The sequence below is a fragment of the Gracilinanus agilis genome, chromosome 1, assembly GCF_016433145.1.
Source record: "Gracilinanus agilis isolate LMUSP501 chromosome 1, AgileGrace, whole genome shotgun sequence".
Taxonomy (NCBI): Eukaryota; Metazoa; Chordata; class Mammalia; order Didelphimorphia; family Didelphidae; genus Gracilinanus; species Gracilinanus agilis.
The window spans coordinates 365,486,643-365,510,861 of record NC_058130.1 but is presented as its reverse complement, the minus strand read 5'-3'; the positions used below and the strand labels follow the sequence as shown (position 1 = coordinate 365,510,861).

Sequence of the window (24,219 nt, the reverse complement as noted above, 5' to 3'; positions counted from 1 at the left end):
ATGCATTTCAAAATGAGAAGCACGGGCACATCATTAAGGGGCGCACACAGTGTATAAAGGATGTGCCACGACCTTGTTAGTGTTTGGCCTCTCTTTCACACCAAAGCTCATTGTAAAACAGTCAACCATGAAAATATGTCTAAAAGTTGCAGGACTTTTTTCCTTCTATGTAGGATTATATACTTATTTTATATTAATCTTGAAGACGGAAGAAAAGTCGGGTTTTATTGCATGTGCAATAATTCAAACATGAATTACACCCAACTTTTGAATTAATAGCTTTCAGGGACCTGAAAGCTTTCAAATACTGGGATCTTCAACTTTGCAATTTAATGACAACCCTGCTGTTGGCCTTTCCTGACCTGTTGTGAAGTAAATCAGGCAAACTAATGTGGGCTAACAAGTCTTTTTCACACTGTTCGATCACCCTGCATCTCTTTTTCTCCACAGACACAGCCTCTCTCCCACTCTCTGTCTAGCCATCCTCCCTCAAAGCAAACAAAATGGTCACTGTAACCCTGCATTACTGCTCATTAGATCACAGGTTAGTCAAGTGGAACTGCCCAGGGTTCCCAAAGGAGAGCTATACTTCAAAACTCTGTCCATGTCAAATGAAGAAAAAAAACCCTGAGCGTGGGGTCACCCAGATCAATGATCAAAAGAAACTGAGAATAGTGGAGGAGAAAAAAAAAATCACACACTCGTTTTTGTTAAAAAACACACAGAGATACAGACTTCTGATTTATTATATGGAATACAAAGGTGCTACGCATTTTCCTCTACTAATGCACTCGTTTTTCTTCTTTTTTTAAATTAAGCAATTTGTTTTAATCAGATGTTTTGGGATATTAAATACTAGATTGCAACTAATCCCTAAAATTCAGCTAAAGAAAATATACTTCTGGAAATTTAATCTTGAAGAGGACTCTTAAATGTCTCTAAAAACATTTGAAAAGGAACACGACAGTAATACAAAGTAATCCACCTTTAATTCTCAAGGAGATTTTATTTAAATCTGAAAATAAGTATTATGGTTACACAGAACACTCTGAGATAATCCCAGTGACTGACTGGGCCTTCAGAAAAAGAAAACAGCAAGCCTGTCAATCATGTCATGAGAATCTACCCTACTGACACATTAAAGAAGAAATTCTCAGAATCTTTGAGAGCAGTGAAGGAGGCAGGTAGTGGTGGTGACCCTTTTTTCAATCCATTCCTCATTCTTTGGTTTTAAATTGGAAAGAGCAACCTTGTTTGTAAAATAGCAAACTAAATAAAATGGTTCAGTTAATAGCTAAAGAAAAGATTAAAACCTGCACATTAATGTGGAAATGTGTATAAGTTAATGTAAAACACACACACACACACACACACACCCCACCTGGAAATCAAATATGGCAGCTTGCTGACATGAAAATAAATAACAATGAGATTTTCTTTAGCTTTTTTTGAAAAAGCAGATAAAGAGGTGTCTGCCTTTAAATACAATAAAAATTACAGAAATTATGGGAAATGTCTATTCCTCTCTCTGAATTTTAATCAATATTGTATCATATGCATCTATCTTTTCTCCCTTTTCTCTGCCACCAAAACAAAAATAAAAACCAGTTCACTTAATATCCTAAAAAAATAATTTTTTTCTTTACATATATACACATAAGTTTTTTTCATCTGATGACTTAAGTTTTCATGTAGTAGTGACTGAAACTCCCACAATAGTTTCTACTACTGTTAAAGAACTTTTAGCCACTTCCACACCACTCCAAATTCTAAAAATCTGTCAAGGGAAGTTTCAGAATCATTCTTATCAGGACCTCATAGATCTTTTAAGCTATCAAGGCAAGAGCCACCTAGGCAGGGGCCTCCAAATGCTTAATAAAGAAGCTTCCAATTCTAAAACAAGTAGGCAAAGCACCAGAGAATTGGTGAGTTTTACTTAGTGAAAAGAGTAGGCACTCCATAGCAACTCACCAGTGGAGAGATCAGGGGGTGTTTATGGAGTTAACTAAAGTGTTAACTTTAGAAGCTCTGGGGGCTTTTTGGATCATTCCTACCAAATGACATTTGCACTGGGAAGTCCAGTCAGATTTCTGAGCTCCCTGTGGTTTCCCAAAAAGAAAGAAGTGAGTGCCAAGGGAAAAGAGAGGTACAAAGGGAATCTGACCTGGAAGCAAGGGATGATATTAGAAAGGCTAGGAGATTCATTCTCTTTTGCATCATAGAGTTAAGGAGTTCCTGTGCAGCCGTCTATGGCTCTGAGAACACTTTATTGGGTTATATGTAAATTGTAGTCAAGAATCTGTAAGCTAAATTCTGCTTATATTCTTAAATGTATAAAATCTGTTGAAATTAGTCTCAATTCACTGTCAATTAACTCTGGCCCCTAGTACAAGAGATCCTTTATTTGCTCTATACATTTGTCAGTCCAATACACTATACCCTTCCACCCTCCAAATGAATATTTCTCTTTGCTTCAATAAATATCAATACAAAACTATTAAGATTATCTGTTGAGTAAATGAATCTTTTCAGTACTATCTCAAAGGCATCTCAACCTCATGTGACTCATCTGTCATCCATTTCAAACTATCTATCTTAGAACAATCACACTGTAGTGACAACTCCTTTGAAAGAATAAACTAGAAAATTTTCTTTATAATTTATAAATGACATTCTAGAGCACAACACAAAATTATACAAAAGAACATTATTCATCACCAAACCAGTACGCCAGAGGACTTTCTCTTGGATGCCGGACTGCCAATGATGGAGATTACTTATTTATCAAATTAATTTTGTTTTACAAATTACAAGATAGAAGATTAGCCCTCAGAAGTAGGAAGTTTATCTCAGGGCCCCTTTCTTCTAGCCCCTGGTCATTGCAAGATTTCACTTCCCCTGGCTATTATTGTATCCTTCTAGGATATTCCATGGATACTTCTCCAGTATTCCACACTAGATTTTTTTTCACATACCCACAATTATAATTTACCTGTTCCTGTGTATATGCTCAGAGTACTATTAGCAGACTAAGACTTGGAGAGACATTATCCAACATGAGAGATATATGTTAGAAATGGGTGGTTCTCATCTAACTTCCAGTCACATGACTCCATCAGCCAGATAGTTTTACAAAAGTGTCCCCGACCACATCAAATTCAAAATGTCTCCAAAAGAACTCATCTTTCTTCCTTCTGAATTCTCTCCATCTCCAAAGTTTCTTATTTCTGTCTAAACACCACTGGTTCTATTATGTAGGTTCATAGATTTGGTGTCATTTGTTGCTCTTTCTTTTACCTCGACTCTCCCCACATCCAAAAATCCACATCTCTTAAATCTTAAATAGCACCTTCTTTCCATTCACAAATCATCCCTCCAATTTAGACCCTCACCACTTCTCTGGGATATTTTTTTCTAAATAGTCTTTGCTTCAGATTCTTTCCTTCTCTACAGAGCTACTTTATAAATACATACATACATAAATATATGTATATACGTACATATACATTTCTGATATAAGTAATATAGATACTTCCTAAATAAAGTACTAATCTTTTCATGCAACTTTTCAACCTAGTCTCACATTACTTCTTCTCCATCTTAACTGTTTCTTCTAGCCAACTAGGAAAGGAAATCTAGTAAGATATTCTCCAAATTCAAAAGTCTATTTCCATCTCTATACATGTTCACAAATTTCTCCCCCACTTGGAATATAGCCCTTTCTCATCTGTACCTGGATCATTCTCTCCTTTCAATGTTCATCTAAAATGCTCCCTTCTTGGGGAAACCTTTCACGACAACCTCCATCCCCTTAACTTTCTCTTAGGTTATTGTACAAGAGGTGATAGCTGACATGTATGTACATATATTACTTTATTTCATTTTCTCAACCCTTTGAGATATATGTGTATGTATGTTTATATATGTGTATCTATATGTATATGTATAAAAGGTTTTTTAATCTTTGTCTTACAGATATGGAAACAGAAATTTAGAATTATTTGCCTAAAATCAAAAGCTCATCCAAGATGAAGGTAGAGTTTGAATTCAGGTCTCTCACTCCAAGTACAACACTGTTTCCATTATACTACTTACAGAGGTACTTATTCACATTCAATAAAATGTAAACTCTGTAAGAGCAGGGACTATTTTTTTAGTGTCAGTGCCTAGCACAGTATCTTATAAAACTGTAGCACTTAATAAATATTTATATAAATGAACAGTAGAAAAGACATTAGGTCTAGAGTAAACAGACTTTACTGACAACCCCAAACTCTGTCTTTTATTACCTGGAAGACCTTAGCAAGTACCGTCACCTCTCAGGGCCCCAGTTTTTTCATCTGTAAATCGTATTAAATGATCCCAAGAAATCTCTTTCAGTTCTTGATAGTATGACATTCCAAATTGTAAAGATAATTATTAATAGCAAAATCAAGAGACTGATGTAACTTCCTCTGATTTCATGTTTCAAAAGGTCAAATCATGTTCATGGAGTGTATTTTTACATGTCATCAAATATAAAGTCATAAATGAACGGAACCCAACTTTAAAAAAAATTTAGTTTTAATCATCATTTTCTCTCTATACTATATTTTTAGTGGAGAAATATTAAGAATATTATGAAGAAACATTAAGAATAATTATTTAAATTGAATTTTTTTTATTAAAAAGATCAACTTATAAGATTTGTCCTCTGTTTTGCATAATTAATGGATATATAATGCTCTGAATGAGCCTCCATGAAGAAACTGAATGGTCACATAAAGATCAAATTGGATATGGTACATTGTATTTCCTAAGGCAGGAAATACCATATTACTATATTTTTATATATGCATATATATACACACACATTTATATATGATCATATAAATATATTTGGGGGAAAAAATTAACAAAGGCTGATAAAAATAGTTTCCTGGCTAAGCCTTGAACAGAAAAGTCATTAATCAAAACACTCAATTCCCTGGATACTTTATTACTATTAAATGAGGTTTTAGTGTGGTGAGGTAAGAATTTTCTTCTGGGGGGCAGCTGGGTGGCTCAATGAATTGAGAACCAGGCCCAGAGATGGGAGGTCCTGGGTTCAAATCTAACCTCAGATACTCCCTAGCTGTGTGACCCTGGGCAAGTCACTTGACCCCCATTGCCTAGCCCTTACCACTCTTCTGCCTTGGAACCAACACACAGTATTGATTCTAAGACAGAAGGTAAGGGTTTTTAAAAAAATAATAATAATTTTAAAAAAGAATTTTCTTCTGTCATTTCTTTTCTTTAGAAATTGGGATTTTTTTATGAATACAAAGTAAGCATGAGGTAGGCAAAATATTTACAACAATTAATAAGGAAGGTAGGTAGATATATAGAATAACCAAAAAGACTTAAAGGGAAGAAGCAATCAAGTTAATATGATAATAGAGCTTAGGTATTCTTTCTTAAGAAAACTATTAACTCATGTATTTCAATATTTACATACTTACATATTTAAATAAAACCAACTTCAATTTTATTTAATCCATGCAGTTATATTTACAATGAAAGTAAACAAATACTTCTTCAAAATTAACTAATTTCCTGAGTCAAATTCAAATAGTAACCTAGGTAATGACATAGAATACAGTCTTTTTAGAACTTTAATATATTTTTTGAAATGTAGAATTTCTTGTATACTGTAAATAATTTATGTCATACTTGTAAACCATTTATTTATGTCTACTAGCTTATTAACTATAATGAGGTAACTTAATATAGCTGATAGAGATCTGGCCTCTGATTCAGAAAAATTGGGGTTCAAGTCTTCACCTTTGACATAAACTGGCTGTGAAATTCTGGAGAAGTCACTTAGTCTCTTGGTGTTCTAGACATAAAAATATTAAAACTGAAATCAGATTAAAAAATAATGGGGGCTGGGGTTGGGGCAGTTACCTGGCCCAGTGAATAAAAAGCCAGACACAGACAGGAGGTCCTTGGTTTAAATTTGGCCTGAGATAGCTCCTAGCTATGTGGCCCTGGTCAAGTCACCTTACCCCTATTGCCTACTCTTAGCACTCTTTTGGACTTGATACCCAGTATTGACTGTAAGATGGAAGATAAAGGCTTCATAAAAAAATGTAATTGGGAAATATTTAACAAAAGAAACAAAAAAGCCACAAAACATAGATAAAATGACATTTCTAAACGAAGTTGATACACTGCAGGCAGGGATCCAATTATATACGGATTAGCTGCCCCCACTTCTATAAGCTTGACCCCAATGACCCAGACAGCTACTTCAGATTGAAGGAGTTATGGAGAAGGTACTGATCAACATTAGGAAGAGAAGTGCCTCACTGAGAACTCCCTAAACCCCTGAAATCACAGAGGTTCAGTACCTATTCCCTATCGTTACTATCATCATACAAAATGAATATCCTTCAGCGTTTGGGTTTTTTAAAAATTATTTTCAAAGAGCCCTCTAATCACCAGTTCAAGTTTCTATACAACAAAATATACTTCAACATAGTTACAGAATATTTGTCTTAGAGTTGACAACTGTCATTATAAAACCAGCTACTCTTCAAGGATTTCTCTGCCAAATTCATCTTTTTAATTCATTGTTTCACCATTCCCTTTGTTTAAACTATACACAAGTTACCTAGATTTTCCACTCTGGCTGCTTTCAGTAAAAACTTGTTTTACTTTGAAATCATGAGAAGTCATTACTACAGTCTGACGTTTAATAACATATAACAAGTTCTTCATTGTTTGATTTGGCTAATCAATACATTCTACATAATTATTCTAGAGTTAGATAATAACATACCCTTTCAAAGCCTCAAATGATGTGAACTTAAATGGAATAAAGTTTTAAAGCTAGAATTCATTTTCTTTTGTTCTAGTAATACCACTGAATCACTTAACCTCCAAATAACTACAGAATGCAACACAGAGTAACAACTTTAAAACAACCTAATAATAATGAGTCAAGTATAGTATGAAAATATTAGCTCCAACTAATCTGATGATGCTTCTAATCTCTGAATTTAGGTACTTAACAGATATTAGATTCTAAATCTGAAATAGTATGAAAAGCATCTCAAACTCTCCTTTTTAAATTTTAAATTGTATGATTTCCACATTTGTGAAACGGGGGAGGCAGGGAACAGAGAGAAGAGTATATGAAATGGTCTTTAACTCTAAAAATGATATGATCCTCTTGAGGAACTGAAAATACCGAGTACTAAAGGCTTCTAAGTCAAGAGACGACAGATTTTCTAAAATACATACAGAAAATAAGTCAAGTCTTACTTGTTTACTATATACTGTATCTATGAGACAATCTGTCAAACAATCACTATAACTATCAAATAAATTATTGCCATTGTTTTTCTATTTGGGGATCCTTTGGGGTGTCAAGAAGGGATACACGTATGATTTCATCAGTTATCCAGTGATAAAACTCTTACCAAAGGAGAATACTACTGATGTACAATTTCAGAGTTTCCTAGAGACACTAAGCAGTTAAGTGGATTTCACTGGGCAATGGTCAACAATCTATTTTTAAAGAATTTCTGAGTCATTCCTAATATGTGTATATAAACTTAGGGAGGATATGGGGTTCTGTCTCATCCAAAGTGAAAGGCAAATAAAGTTTTTACTCACTACTCAAGACCTTGCAGGTTCAAAGGATCCTGAGTGCAATGGGTGGAATTACTAAAGGATGAAGCAGATGACACATGTAGGGTTGCCAAAGGTCTCCTAGTAATAGTCAGGCTAATTAAATCACCAAAAAGGTGAATACCAGGCTCAGAAGAATAAAGAATGTACAATAATACAAAGAAAGCAATGTTGTGTGACAAGCATAGGTGTGATTGGATTGAAATTTTCAAGGGGGGGAGGGGAGGGCATGCAGCTGGGTGGCTCAGTGGATTGAGAGCCAGACCTAGAGACAGGAGGTCCTAGGTTCAAATCTGGCCTCAGACACTTCCTAGCTGTGTGACCCTGGGCAAGTCACTTAACCCCCATTGCCTAGCCCTTACCACTCTTCTGCCTTGTAACCAATACACAATATTGATTGGAAGGAGGAAGGGAAGAGAGAGAGAAAGAGGAAGGGAAGAAAGGAGAGAAAGAGAGAGAAATTTCAAGTCTAACTGGCTGATCATACATCCCCTTAGAGCAGTGATAGGCAAGCTTTTGAGCTTGGTGTGCCAAAATTCGCCCAAAAACTGAGCATAACTCAGGTGGTGACCATAATTTTATGATATTTGTAGTTTAAATAACAAAATGTACAATTGTAATATATAACTGTATTTAATAAAACAAAATAGGTAAAGTAATATAGGTAGAATTATCACCTATAGTGCACAGAGTGTCTACACTACAGCAAATGTTTCATCCTCAGCATGCATCCCCATACTTCTCTGTATGTGGCCACATGTGGTCGTGTGTCATCAAAAATGGTTACACATGTCAGTGCTGACATGCATGTGATAGGTTTGACATCACCACCTTAGAGCAAATTCAAACCCTCACTCTCTGAAGATTCCTGGACTTAAGTCAACAGCCAACATGCCTCAAGAGATTAGATTTAAAACGTGGGTCTTCCTGACTGAGGGAAACTGAACTATCATATGTAGCCTCTAATCCTTATAATGAATGAGGTAAACAAAAATCTGAGACTTTAAGGAACATCATTAAATCTTCATTTATGACCATTGAATTACCATTTTCATCCATAACATATACTCATAAATATACCACTATCTATATCATAAATATGACACTGGCATTGATATCTTAATAATGTCTACCTATAGCCATATATGTAATTTAGACATGCATATTATTATCAGACATATGTATTTTTTAAAGCCCAAGTAATAACATACTAGAAGGCTGGCACACAGACTAACGAGTTCAGATTCTTTAAGTACCTAGATGTGGTGACAGTTACATGATCTCTAAGTATATCAGAATGCTGGAAATTCTTGAGGACTATCTATACTACAGTCCTTTAATAAATACTCTTCCAATAACATTTTTCTCCAATGCCTAATTATGATGCCAGATCCTTGAAGGCTATGCAAGGGGTATACCAGCTAATCAAGTTGTAAAATGTCTACAAGTATAGGCCCAAGGATGGGCTGTGTATATATTATCTGAAGATAGGTCAAGCTAATGGAGAGAATAGGACACCAGGTGATCTATCTATGGGGTTACAATGACTTCTAAAGATTTGTTAAACCTTCAATTATGTCAGGGAGGGTTTGCAATATACAGCTCAAAGCAACAGAATTACACAGATCCTTCAAAGAACTTAGCGTACTTCTAGCCATATACATTCATTCTTTCATTGCCATCATAGAAAAATCTTTCAGTGATTAAAAACTAGGAAAAAGTTAAGTGAAAAGGTTTGTTCCTGATTACCACTATTCTTCCATTCAAAGCCAAAAGCAGTTTTTCCTTAAAATTTTATTCCTTCAAAAAGTTAAAATTATTGGATTTGAATTTTTGCACTAACCCAGCAGATTTTTTTTCAAAGTCACTGCCCAAAACACAAGGCAGTTTTTATACCTACCTTCTCAAGGATTCTTTTTTTAAACATTAAGGGTGTTTCCTTTATTGTAAAACAAGCTAGTTAGTTAGACTTCTTGTAATCTGGCATTGCTGTGATTCCTGGTTAGAACCTTTAATTACAGGATCTAGTTTGTGCAGCTGCCTGGAAATTGGTCTCAGGGTCAGTAGCTCTTTGGGTTCTCTCTCTCTATTCTCATGAAGCAATATTGTGGAACTGAGGCATTGTCTAGGCTGCTTCTCTCTGTCTGCTGCACATTATGAATAGCTTTGCAATCACTGGAGCAATTGGTTCTTCAACTGCCTTTAGGTTGTCAATTGTAATTCATTGGCTCCAGGCACCTTTTCTCTTTTCATTCCCTGGAGATCCTTCATTACTTTGTTTGCAATAATATTGGGGAATGTCTTCTTCAGACCTGTCACTGATGTCTTACTGATTGCCAAGCTGGGGACCAGACACCAGTTTCCTACCCTTAATGGTTCAAGTACAACTTGAACATTTTCTTTGCCTCCGTGGCTTGGGATGCCAGTATTTACAATATCTTGTAAAACATTTTGCTCTTTAAAAAACACCTGCTTTATCACAAAGTTGTTATCTTTTCTTTTTTTTCCATCTAAAAGATTCTTAACTTAATTTTTGATCTTTCTTATATTCCTAGGGTAATTCATGGAATCAGCTGTAGTAATCTCAGTCCTGTCATTTCTTAAAAATTGAATTGGTCTCTTTAAATTTTAATTAAAATTTTACATGTCCCTAAGTGGGTTGAAAAAAGAGTGATGATTTGGAAATGTTGGAAATTATGATTTATATGTTGTTTAAATCTTTTAAATTGTGAAATAGCTTCTATTTGTATTCAATTAATTTTTAAGAGAACTGTCAAGCAAAGCAAAGTATCTGAGTGATTAAGAAAGAATCCTGATACTTCAGTTGAAAGTTCATTAGGAAGCTCACTCTTCTTCGAAGCTTTAAAGAAAAAAATAAAAGCACTCAACACAACAGATTCCCTTGATGCAAACTTGAGCCCACTGTGTCTCAGACCCTTAGTTCTGGATAAACTCCAACAAATTAACCTCTCTCATTAGTCTCAACCATCCCAGAGTAACCAAGGATATTTTCAAGCAGACACTATGTAATAATAATAATGATAATAATTATCATAATTATAATAACCAACACTTATTGAGCTTTTTATCTTCAAAGCGCCTTACTAACGTTAACTATGTGCCTATTTTCAAATTAATTTAACTGGACAAATGTTATATTAACTTTGTAAGCTTTGGAATGTATTCTGACTGTCTCAGTTTTCTTTTGCCAGAAAAAAAGGTAGGGGGAGGGGAAAATGTAAGAACGAAGGAAATGGCACACTGTATACACTGACTTCAAATTTATTGTATCTCCTGAAAAAGTTATTTACATATTAAATTTCAACCAAATATAGAGTTGAAAGAGTGACTTCGAAATCATTACAAAATAGATTTTTAAAAATTGGTAACCAAAAAGAGGAAAGATATGAAAAATAAAGATGAATTCAATACAGGAAGGCTAGGGAACTTTAGTTACTAATATTAAAAAAAAGAAAGTCAAATTTTAAAAGTTCTGAATTACATATAATAGTTTCTTTCTAAACAATAAGTCCATGTAGAATATTATTTTAAACATCTTCCTCAAAATTAAAAGATGAAATTCACTTTAAAGAAATCTGAGTACCCTGTTTTCAATGACGTCCAAGAGTACTCGGCTTTAAACCATTTCTTTAAAAGAGGGAAAGAAAACTACTAAAATCTCAGTAGAACATACTTCCAAATTAGATTAAATCTAAACCCCTTAAAGAAAATAGCTTCATTAATCAATACTTAACAGACCATTGGCTCTTCATAGAACAATAAGAGGCCCAAATGGAACAATAGCCAGTATTGTTTCAATGAATGAATATTATCTAAAAGGGATCAGGACAAGCAAAATACTTTATTTTTGTTCAGGTTTTCAATTGAATCTGAATCCTTATGATCCAATTTAGGGATGTTCTTGGCAGATACTGAAGGAGTTTGTCATTTTCTCTTCCAGTTCATTTTACAGATGAGGAAACTGAGGCAAACAGGGTTAATGACTTGCCCAAGGTCACACAGCTAGTAAATGCCTGAGGCCAGATTTGAACTAGGGAAGAGATGGCTTCCTGACTCCAGACCAGCACTCTATCCAATATGCCATCTAGTTGCCTTTACAAAAGGCAATATATGTATGTGTGTATAGGTGTGCACACTATATATACTTTATCAAAGCTTTATGGTACCTGAAGAAAAAATATAAGATAACAGAATTTTAGACCTCTGAGATTAGGAGATACAATTTATTATTATTAACCAATAAATAAATATTTATTAAGTATCAACTTATGCCAGGTTCTGGGGATTTCAAGTAAAAGAATAAAATAATCCCAACTCTCAAGGAGCTGAAAATTCTGATAGGCTGATATAACAACAAGTGTTAACACACACACATACACAAATACACACCCAAACATGTACATATATCTACACATATATATAAAACATCACAAATACAAAGGGAATAAATGTAGACAATACAATATAGTTTGAGAAGATGAGGCAGAGGTGTGCATCAATGATTGGAAAGTCCTGAGTCAGGAAAGGCCTCCCCACAGAAAGTGGTGACTGTGGTTCAATCCCTTCAGTTATGTCCTATTTTTTGTGACCCCATTTGGGGTTGTCTTGGCAAATATCCTGGAGGGTTTGCAATTTCCTTTTATGGCTCATTTTATAGATGAGGTAATTGAGGCATATTGCTCATATGGGGCACGTAGGTAGGACAGTGGATAGAACACCAGGCCTGGAGGCAAGAGGTCCTAAATTGAAATGTGACTTCTGATATTTCCTAGCTGTGTGACCCTGAGTAAGTCATTTAATCCGAGTTGTCTAGCCCTTACTGCCCTTCTGTCTTGGAACCAATACTTAATATTTGTGTCTAATAATCATGGCAGCAACTTATCCACCACTGTTGCCACATCTGTAATAGAACAAAGTGAGACAAGTGCTTTATAGCAACTGCTTTGAGCTTGAGCTCAAGTAGACTCCCAGGAGTTCTTTTAGGCCTTGCACTCAGAGTCCCATTCCTGGGGATTGTTTTAAGACCTAAACTCATGACCCTCATAGGTCCTTCTTCATGAATGTCCTTCAATAGGACACAAGTGTGAGAATTTAAAAGAAAGAAAATGTATTTGATTACTATTTTCTGCTTCACTTAGACACCATTTAGAGAGATTTCAAGTATGTAATTCATTCATATGCCATTTTGGGCAGTTAGGTGGCTCAATGTCGAATGTTGGGCCAGGAGTCAGAAACATCCGAGTTCAAATCTGGCCTCACTTAGTAGTATGTGACATGGGGCAAGTCACTAGAGGTCCAGATGGTGGAAGAGAGAGTGTGTCCTATTTCAATGTATTTGGCTCTTGCTCTATCTTTTCCATAAATATTTATTGTAAAAGTTAATGCTATATCTTTCTGGAAATCATCAATTTTAACAAATGACTTGATATCAAAAAGATAAATTAACAATGAGGTAAAAAATTACTGGTAATAATGATACTCAAGATATATTAACTGGCACAAACTATTGATATTACAGGGAAAACTAGAAAGGAGGCACAAGATGACAGTACTAGAAGTGGTTTTAAATAAAGAACACAGAGATCTTATGTTTAATCTTGTCGATTAATAGTTGTATGACTAAGCAAATTTTTTAGATTCTCTGTGGTACAGTTTTCTCATATTTAAGTTGAAGGGATTGAATTGCAAGATTTCTACCATCCATTCTAGTTCTAAAATTCTATAATCATAAAGAGTTACATTATTATTTCTCCAAATAGACTATAAGCTCATTGAGGGTAACAACCACACCTTTTAAATCACTTGAACTCCTTAGGGCAGTGATGGGCAAACTTTTTAAAGAGGGGGCCAAAGGAAAGGAAATGCTCATCTGTTGCTCTGTTTCTAAGTCAACTCTTTCAAAATTTCTTGTACTGTATCCTATTCATTGTATTCGTCAGATTAGGAATAATGTCCCACTGCTGGATAGAACATTTCAGGGGGCCACATCTGGCCCAAGGGCCATAGTTTGCCTATCACTGCCTTAGGGGGTACACCCTTGAAGGCATAAAAGAAGATGGCATTGCCTTCTGGGGACCCCTTACAAGCTACATGTATATTCCAAGAAAAGCAAGGAGTAAACTAGTTGTGGATAATCCAGAAATTTTTTTCCAGTGCACACATATAAACCAGGTATGCATACATATATATTTTTTTTAAAGTTTTTTTTTTTTAAACCCTCGTACTTCGGTGTATTGTCTCATAGGTGGAAGAGTGGTAAGGGTGGGCAATGGGGGTCAAGTGACTTGCCCAGGGTCACACAGCTGGGAAGTGGCTAAGGCCAGGTTTGAACCTAGGACCTCCTGTCTCTAGGCCTGACTCTCCACTGAGCTACCCAGCTGCCCCCTATACATATATATATTAAGGGTTTAAAGTGAGGAAGCCAGGAACCTGCTGACCAGTAATTAGCAATTAGTCAATAGCTAAACAGTAGGACATAATACTAACCATGGATACAGTAGAAAACTGTCTTAATAAGATATGAATTAAGTTAGAGAATACAATGAACACTAAAATCCATGATATAAGAAGTTTTATTTGATTCTCAAAGAAACTGAAACTAAGATCCTAAGAAACACATTAAAGAAGAATACAAGCAGGAAGATCATCTAAATTTTCAGAGTGGAGCTGGGGGAGAATTGTGTGAAGGAAGAGGAATAAAGTTATCTGATACATGTTGCAGAGGAAGACTCAGCAGATGAAAACATGTGGGAGACACATATGGGTAAGATGGACAAAGAAGGTTGAGTTGGACCAGATGACCTAGCAGGTCTTTTAAAGCTATAAAATCTATGATCCTAAGATCCAATGAGGATATTATTAATATTGATAACAATTAAGAAACTATAAAGGAATGAGAAGTTTTAAGAATAGACTATAGATTAATTGAGGGCAAGAACCACACCGTCAGATTTACTTCCTGCCCTAACAATAGTGTCTATATTTATGATAGGTTTTTGATTTGTTGATCAGATGTTGAAAGGCTCTAGGCATTAGTGTTATATGTATTATTTGTATTGTATGTATGGGTGTCTTGTAGGAGGCAAGAAATACAGAAAAAAAGAGAGATCAGAACTAAGAATCAGATTTAGGATAATTGAAACCAGGTGAAAAGATGAAGTTTCTCAAGAGGGGTTATGTAAAGGGAAAAGAGTCAGGTGACATATTACTTTGGCTAACTATTCTGATCTAAAAGTTTTTAAATTGTGCCAATAAACAAAAATTTGGCATCAACAGAGCCACTGACTCTATTGACTATAGAGCTTCTCTTTCAAGATGCCATAATGTTTCAGAGTGCCACGAAAAGTTTTGTGGATGAAACAAATGAACAAGAGTGTTGTTTCCCAAAACTGAACTGTGGATATACAGTATACATCTGTACTGAATGTCCTAAAAATAGTATATACATCACTCCTATATCATTTTAAAATAAGTGCCTATCCCATAAGGGGACTTTCAAACTGCTCACACAATAGGTATGTACATGACTCTGTGAAATCAAATCGGCAGTCTAGAAAGCAGCCAAGGCACAGTTCAAGATATTTGGAAGATGCCAGAATTCACAACAGTTTTGTAACTATTTTTCAAGAAATAAAAGTTACTTTACATGAAAAATATATTCTTTCTTTTTCCCAAAGGGCTATAATTTCAATGAATGAGTCTTGAAAAGGAATAAATATAGCTTTGTATTTTCTATTAAAGATTTGTCACATAAAATTGTGCGGGGATGTGTTGTGGGTCAGAAATGTGTTTTTCATCCTTTACACAGCTATCACAGAACTATACAGTCACATATCACAAATACTTTTTTTTAATCTAGATATCTGAGCCATTATATTATTCAAGGATATAAATAACATAGTTCATTATCTCAAAATCAGAACACTGTCTCTGAAGTTTTAAAATAGGGGGTCAACAAACTAGAAACACTGAAATATATAAGAATAATGGTTAAATATCCTTGAAAAGAACACCAGCCCCCCTTCCAAAGACAGTCTGAGGATTATAAGATGTGATACATAGGTAAGCAACTGAGGAAATAATGAATTTGAAAAAATTTTAAAATCTAAATATTAATTCTCAAATTAAAAACAGATAAAATTTGGCAATAATTATATTGTTATAAACAAGTAACTTCTTGAATTTGTATACAATTCTTTTCAAATTTATCATCAAATATTAGTTTGGTAAATAAGCAAATTTCTTCTAATAATAGAACTGTATACTAAAAATCAAATGTTAATTGAATGAAAATTGAGGAATGTCAGGTTCACAACTTAAAATTCTAGTTTTAAGAGGAGATCCTAATTGAGTGACTGGATTTTCCTGTATCACAACTAATGAACTGGATAACCAATGTAACCATTCATCCATTATGCCTTAAATACCAGGGCTTTACAATTTCCATGTTAATGTTGGAATTGACAAAAAATTGCTTATGTAAAAATAATTCTGGATTGTAAGGGATCAGTATTGAAAAAGTTAAAACATTTGAAATTCGGGAGAAGCAAATATTAACTCAGCTAAAATAATTGAAACCATAATAATAGTTATACTAACATATTTTAAATGTATTTTTGTTAGATGCTGCTATGTGTACCATGGTACCCAATTTTAAAATTTTAGATTTTTTCCCTAATATATGAGGTAAAATAGCCACAGACAGTAACCAGTAAGGAGAAAACAGGGCTGCATTTATTGGCTACTATATCAACTTTTCATAAAATTCCTCCTGATCTCTTAAATAACTTCAGAACTGAAATATGCTCTCCTATGGGAGTTGTAAAAACAAATTAGATACAATTACAATTCAATACAAATAAACAACCCCATCAATGCACTGTAACGATTTCTCATTACTTAGTTTTTCCAGTTCCATTACTTCTGATTTTCCTTAATGAGTCAAGAAAGCACACCAGAAATAGTGAAAGATCTTGATGGTAGGTAATATAAAATGGAAAATGTTTGATAAAAGTAAATTTTGGAAAACTGTGTCAAGTACACCTCCCCAAAGTGAATACAACAAACATCTGTTGCAGTGTTTGGCCCTCAGACAGTTTATAAAGGGTGTTCTTCCTAGGGCTTTTGCTATTAAAAAGCAAACAAATAACTTGTTCAAAACCTGGATCCCCACAATGCATATTCATTCTTTCTCTCTGTCTCTGTCTCTCTCTGTCTCCCTGTCTCTGTCTCTCTTTCTCCCTCTTCCTCTCTTCCTCTCTCTCTCTCTATACACATCAGACATATATATGCACATATATACACACATAAGACATGTGTATATTTATGTATGTATGTATGTGTGTGTATGTATGTATGTATGTATGTATGTATGTATGTATGTTTAACCCAACTGGTCTTCTAGATGTATTTTATAAAGGGAAAATATGCCTTCTACAAGACTGCACTTGCATTTAGAAATGGCAACAAAATAATTGGGCACATTGCCCTCTGACTGTGGGTTACATAGTAATTTTAACTATTGTCCTTTTTTAGTGTTCTACACAAACATTTCTACTTATCAACACTCACAGAACTGAAATGAATACAGTCTTAACAATTTTCATTTTCCTCAGCTTTCTCCCTTAAATTTCACCTTCTAAAAAACAGTGATATCCTCATTAAATAATACCAGTAAATTCTTTAAAGGGGTGTATACAATTCTACTCCAAAGACAGCAGATGTAATTGTGCAATGTCTGCATTATGCAGTAAGCACAGAATGTAACAATTTAATCAGAAAGAACCAATAAGTCTTTATGACTCACTGTCTCCTTAACTGCATCAATTGTTCATCATTCTTATGTAAACTGAAGGTATTTTTCCATTGTTCAGAAAGAATAAAACCCAGAACAAATTATCAATTGCAGTGACCAACAATATAATTCATAATAGATACTTTGCAAAGACTAGCATTTCAAAATAGCATACAATTAACAGGTGCATACTAAAATGTATGTGAGTTTTGAGATATAAAACATATATTGCCTAATAAAGATAATGAAATGTTTTTAACATACCAGTTCTAAATTAAAGTCACTGTTAAGTTGGAAATAAAGATTTTGAAATTAGTCCTCACCAAAATAGTTTGAAAGACATTCCCTCACTGTTGTTCAGGAAATAAGTATTTGATTTAATTGTAAAGACATAATTCTTCATGAATTTCACTACTAAATTAATAACATGACCTACTGAAAAATAAATGTATGTTGTGGAAGCAGTTTCTATGCCAAACATCATGGTAAATAGAAAAATTTTATGGCATTTCCTCAAAAGTCAAGAGATAAATTGTAGAATTTACATATATTCCTAATGATGAAATGTTTCAAATAATCAAGAGTATGTGTGTGTATGTATATATATATACATACATATGTATATATATATAAATAAAACATATGTTTAAACCAATTCCAACTTAAATCAAAGATATCACTTTAGGCAAATCTGAGATTTGTAATACCAATTATCAAAATATACACAAATAGAAATTGAATTAAAATTGCCATAGTTATTGAAAAGAAAAAGAAAAAAAAATTACACCTAAATAACTTTTCTAAATATCAGATATGCATCATTTTCCAAGCCGGTTCCTGACTATTTTATTGAAATTTTACCATTCTGCAAAGTATACTAGGAATACCTAAATGATGGGAAGAATGAGAATGAATATTTCTCAGGGTTAAGAGCTAGCCAACATATATAAAATATATAAGCAATTATTAAATTCAATTACATTAATTTTATCTCTGAAAATTAGCATTATGCTGATTTTTCTAATGGGTTTAAGTAACACATTTAGTTTAGTAATTTCACTTTTTAGGGAAAATACACAATTATTGATCATGAAAATTTATTTTTGCTACTACAAAATTCTTAAATTTTTCAAATTACCATTTTCCTTTAGAAATTTATAGAATTAATAAGAACATTTCCTATGGTCTAAGTAATTATAGATAATAGATAGATACAGATAGATAAGAGAACAATTCTCAGGAAAAAGAAGATAGGGGTTATAAGAAAATATGTTCTTAAGCAGAATGATCACCAAAAGGAGTACCCAAAAAAAGTCATTTTTCAACTAAAGAATTCTTTATACATATTAACAAACTAATCAACAAAGGAGAACTCAATCTATTTTTTGTACAGCAAAGGCCACAAAGTAGGATTAGAGTCAAATCAGAAATTACAATTCAGATGATTCTCATAACTGCACTTTCCTAAATAATATTATGGCACCTGTAATTGTAGAGATCTTTTAATATTTGAAAAGTATTTATTAAGGCAAAAAATGAAAAAAAAAATTTTAAACCTTTTAAAAAAAAGTTTTAAACCTAATGAGTCAACTTATTATTCTAAGTAAATGTAATGCACAGGTCTTCTATATATACATTCATTAATATTCTTCCAAAATTAAGATATTACAAATAGGATACTGTCTCAATACTTATTTAGTACTTTTTCAACTTTGAAAGTACATCATCCAAATTAGTCCCAAGTGATAGAGCAGGTAAATAGTTTTATATTTACTTTGCAGGTAAGAAACACTATGCTTAGAAATCATAGAACACACTATCCATATAGATTTGACTGAATTAAAGCTTATTATGTTCTTGGCTTTTTTCCTCCATTTTCAGATTATGAACTTTATAATGCCATCTTATTTCATTATTTCCTTCCAAAATCACTTGAGAAAAGATAATTCTCAGACAAAAAAAAAAAAAAAGGAATTATCCAAAACCATAGCAGCAAAAATAGAACACAACAAAATTTTGTATTTCACTAGAATCTTATATGAGTTAATGCCATATTATTTCAAATCACAAATAAAAAATATATTGAAAAAAGGAGTATCTAGGTGGCTCAGTGGGTAGAGAGCCAGGTATAGAGATGGAAGATCCTAGATTCAAATTTGTCCTCAGACATTTTCTATCTGTGTGACTCCAAGCAAGTTACTTGACCCCCAACTACCTTGTCTTTACTGCTCTTCTGCCTTGTAATCAATATTTAGTATCAATTTTAAGACAAAAGTAAGGGTTTTAAAATGTGTGGTTTCCACCAAAAATGAGCTTCATTTACAGATGACATAGGTATATTAATCTGAGAAAAACAAAATGAGGAAAAGAATAGGACATTTCAAGGTCCATTAGTTGATATGGAATTGTTAAGAGAAAAAGAAAAAATGTTTTTACTTCACTATACTCTTATACCAGTTAATATCATATCATTTACATTTTAGACTGGAAAGGAAAGTTGCCTCCCATTTCTTTTTTTTAACTCTTACCCTCCATCTTAGTATGAAACTATGTATTGGTTCCAAGGCAGAAAAATAGTAAGGGCTAGGCAATGGGGTTAAATGACTTGCCAAGAGTCACACAATTAAGAAGTATCTGAGGCTAGATTTGAACCCAGGGCCTCCCATCTCTACACCTGGCTCTCAAACCACACTGATCTACTTCAATGCACCCTTTTCTTTCCATGTCAAAAATGAGTACTGAATAGGAAAGAAGCAGTGTTGGATGAGAGATGAGGCAGCACCATGATAGTTTTCATGCATACCTTGAATAGTTGTGAGATTGTATTATACTGGATATAAAAATAAAACTTTTAGGCAAATGAGTCTATACATCTTCAAAAGAAAAAACAAAAAGTTCATCCTGACACTCTTGGTCTCAATAAGCAGTTAGATAGTTCTTTGACCCAGATGTCTGTAAAAGCAGAAGGAATAAAGTCACATCAGATCCTTCCAGGTTTATGCTAAGAAGATTAAGGGCATAAATATCACTTAAAACTATATGCATAATCACATACATCTTTCACAATTTCAATCTGGTAGGGCAAACATAAAGAAAATGAATATACTCAGCACAGCCCTAATAGGAAAGACATACCTCTTGAACTGATCGAGCAGCCGGCTTGTCTTGATGATTGGCCAATATTAAAAACGGCAAAGTACATAACTGTGGGTGCTGAAGAGCTGAATGCAGTTCATTTCTAGCGATTTCTAGTTCCTCTTCCGAAGAGGCACTGTCTATAACAAATATTACCCCTTGAGATCCTTGGTAGTAGCGACTCCAGTATTTCCTAATGTTATCGGCCCCTTTCAAAACAAAACAGAATTTTTTAAAAAAACATGCTACTAAAAGCCTCAGTAAACAAACAACAAAAATAATTACTTGTTATAAAAAGGTATCTTTTAAAATAAAGTGCTAAACTGTTTTTATGATGGAAAGTGGCATACATCTTTGGAAAGAACAGGCAGAAGTAATCAGAGAAAAGGGTTGCAGATAGGGAGATTCAGGGAGAAAAGAAGGATTAAAATAAATTATACAACATTTTCTTTCTCAAACTAACAAAGTAAAAGCAGAAGAACTTTTTAGTCAGATGCAGAAGAATTCTTCCTATGTCGGAATTCTCTTAACGTGGATAACATGAGTCATACTACGGCATGAGTTCAATATCTCTAAAATGAACAGCACAATCTCCTGAATCACCCCTAAAATGTTTCTCACATCAGCTAAATTTTCTAACAAAGGAACTGATTAGTTTTGCTTAGATTAAAGATATCATAACCTGAAAAACAATGAATACACTACAAATTAGCAGATATGATCAATTAAGGAGGCAAAATGGAGCACTTTAAGGAATATTCAAACCATAGATTATCTTTACATTTTTAAAAGAGAAGATCAGAAAGTGTTGTGACCAGCAATGAGGGTGTTCAATTTTACCTTTAAAAATATTTCTAAACATACTGTTATCTAAAAATTTTATCCTGTAAGTTAAACTTGAAATCTGCTGGCAAAATACTGAATGCCATTCATGATCACCCAAAAAACCTTCTTTAATTCCTGGAAGTTTTACATTTCAACATGATGAATCGGACACAGAAGTAGATGACTTATTATATGGAGAGTAGTAGAGGCCAAAGAAAAAGAGTTTATCCCTAAGGCAAATGGAAAGACAGAAGATAAGGAAACTGTCAGAATAAAAGAGACATAATAACCAGAGGGTACACTCTTAACTATAGTGATAGCATCCCCAACAAAAGCATATTAAAACCACACTAAAATGTCTGAGACCCCTAAACTCCAATAATGAAACACAACTTTGAAAGCATTAAGTTGAGTTTTTTTTAATTCCTATGATCTGAATTTGGGAAAGGGGCAAAAAAGTCAGGGTCAGAGCTCAAGATGATGAAGTTGCCCAATGTCAGGAAGCTTTTCTTTTCTTAATTTTAAATCTTATTTTAATCAAAGATATTTTATTTTCCCAAATACATATAATAACATTTTTCAACATATGTTTTCCAAAATTATAAAATCTAAATTGTCTCCCTCCCTCCTTTCCCTACCCCCTCTCAGAGATGGCAAGCAATTTGATCTTGGTTATACATGTATTCTCATGCAAAACATACTTCCATTTGGGTCATTGTTATAAGAGAATACTCATGTAACACTAAAACCCCAAAATAAAAATGTAAACAAAGGTGGAAAATAGCATGTTTTGATCTATATCCAATTCCATCAGATCTTTTTCTGGTGGTAGATAGCCTTATTTGCCTAAGTCCTTCAGAACTGTCCTGCATCCTTATATGACTGAGAGTAAAACTTTTCTTTTTTTTAACAGTATGAATATAGAAAGAACTCCAGTTCTAATTTTCCCTCACTCCTTGGGGTGGTGTTAATAATAATAATGACCACCAGTAGCATTTAGAAAGTACCTACTCTGTGGTAGGAAACTGTGCTAAGCACTTTACAAATATTAACTCATATGATCCTCACAAAGCCCTAGGAGGTAGGTGCTATTACGATCTGTTTTACAGTTGAAGAAACTGAGGTGAACAGAGTTTGTTAAGTGACTTGTCCAAAGTTCACATAACTAATATACCAAATATGAATTTGGGTCTTCCTGAGGCAGTGCTTTATAAACCAAAATGACAACCATCCTGGTTATTCTTCTGGCAAATTGAAAAGAAAAAAAAGTAAAGCAAAAAGATTATCAGATTTTAAGATGAGAGAGTTTCAGTTAGTCTTTTATATCTTTAATTATATTAATGTATTTCTATATAAAGTCTCACATGTACATGTGTGTATATCTATATCTATAGATACATATATATATATATATATACCAGACTTACTGAAGATATATATCATGAGAAAATCTTATAATCTGGGGGGTAGCTGGGTAACTCAGTACATTGAGAGCCAGGCCTAGAGACGGGAGGTCCTAGGTTCAAATCTGACCACAGACACTTCCCAGCTGTGTGACCCTGAGCAAGTCACTTGATCCCCATTGTCTACCCTTACCACTCTTCTTCCTTGGAGCCAATACTCAGTATTGACTCCAAGACAGGAGGTAAGGATTTTTAAAAAAAAAGAAAAAAAGAAAAAAAAAAAAAAAAAAAGAAAATCTTATAATCTGGTATCTGTTTAGTAAGTCTCCTATATGTGTATATGTGTGTGCTGTGTGTGTGTGTGTGTGTATGCATATAATAGGTGACAATCTTTTTTCTTTCAAATTTTAAAAATGGATTTCTTTCAGGAACTACTCTTTAAATGTTGGTTGGACTTTTACACAAAAATGAATACTTTGAAAGTTTAGAATACCTCCCAACTCAGCTTATTTCAGAACCCCTTCAGTCAGAACAAATTCAGAAACCAAAATAAAGGGCAATACATTTCAAAAAAGGTTTTATTTTAGAATATCTATCATATCCTAAGTAGACTGTCAAGATTCAAGAGGATAGGAACCTGGTCACATATCTAAACAATTCCATTTAGCAAAACTACATTGCTTTTTTAAGCTCAAAGCACTGTGCTAGATGATAGGGAAATAAAGCAAGAACTTTGTTCTCAATGTCTATGACCTTCTGAGGAGAAGGATAAGTGCAAAAATAATCATGATATAAAATAGAATGAGATAAGTGCAATAATTAAAGCATAGAAAACAATGTGAGCTAAGAGTGGAAGGGTGGTAACATTTTCACAGGGGAGTTCAGGTCAGGTTTCATGGTATCAAATCTTAGTCTTTCACCATTACCTAATATAATGATATGCACATAGTAGGTGCTTTAAAAGTGTCTTTATATTAAAAAGTCAAAAATATATTAAGTGTTTCATTCCACCTTAATGGTATCTAGCTAACTGTTTTACATAAAAAAGAAAGGACATTTTTTTCCCCTATCACCATAGATAGCAAATGTCTTTCAGAGGGCACTCTATACCAACAAACCAACTTCAAAAGAAATAACAAAGGGACAGCTGGGTGGCTCCATGGACTGAGAGCAGGATCCAGAGACTGGAGGTCCTGGGTTCAAATATGAGCCCAGATATTTCCTAGTTGTGTGACGTGGGCAAGTCACTTAACCCCCACTGCCCTAGCCCTTTCCACTCTTCTGCCCTAGAGCCAATACACAATATTGATCCTAAAACAGAAGAGAGAGAGAGAGAGAGAGAGAGAGAGAGAGAGAGAGAGAGAGAGAGAGAGAGAGAATGAGGGT

At 33.9% G+C, this 24,219-nt stretch overlaps 1 protein-coding gene across 1 annotated transcript in view; it reads right to left on the bottom strand.

Moving 5' to 3' along the window:
- The window catches only part of ARL15 (ADP ribosylation factor like GTPase 15), a 472,397-nt gene that overhangs the window by 212,444 nt on the left and 235,734 nt on the right, over nucleotides 1-24,219 (bottom strand). Inside the window, exon 6 of the mRNA XM_044681155.1 lies at nucleotides 20,606-20,814. Coding sequence (XP_044537090.1) covers nucleotides 20,606-20,814 — 209 coding nt within the window. The remainder of the gene's footprint in view (nucleotides 1-20,605; nucleotides 20,815-24,219) is intronic.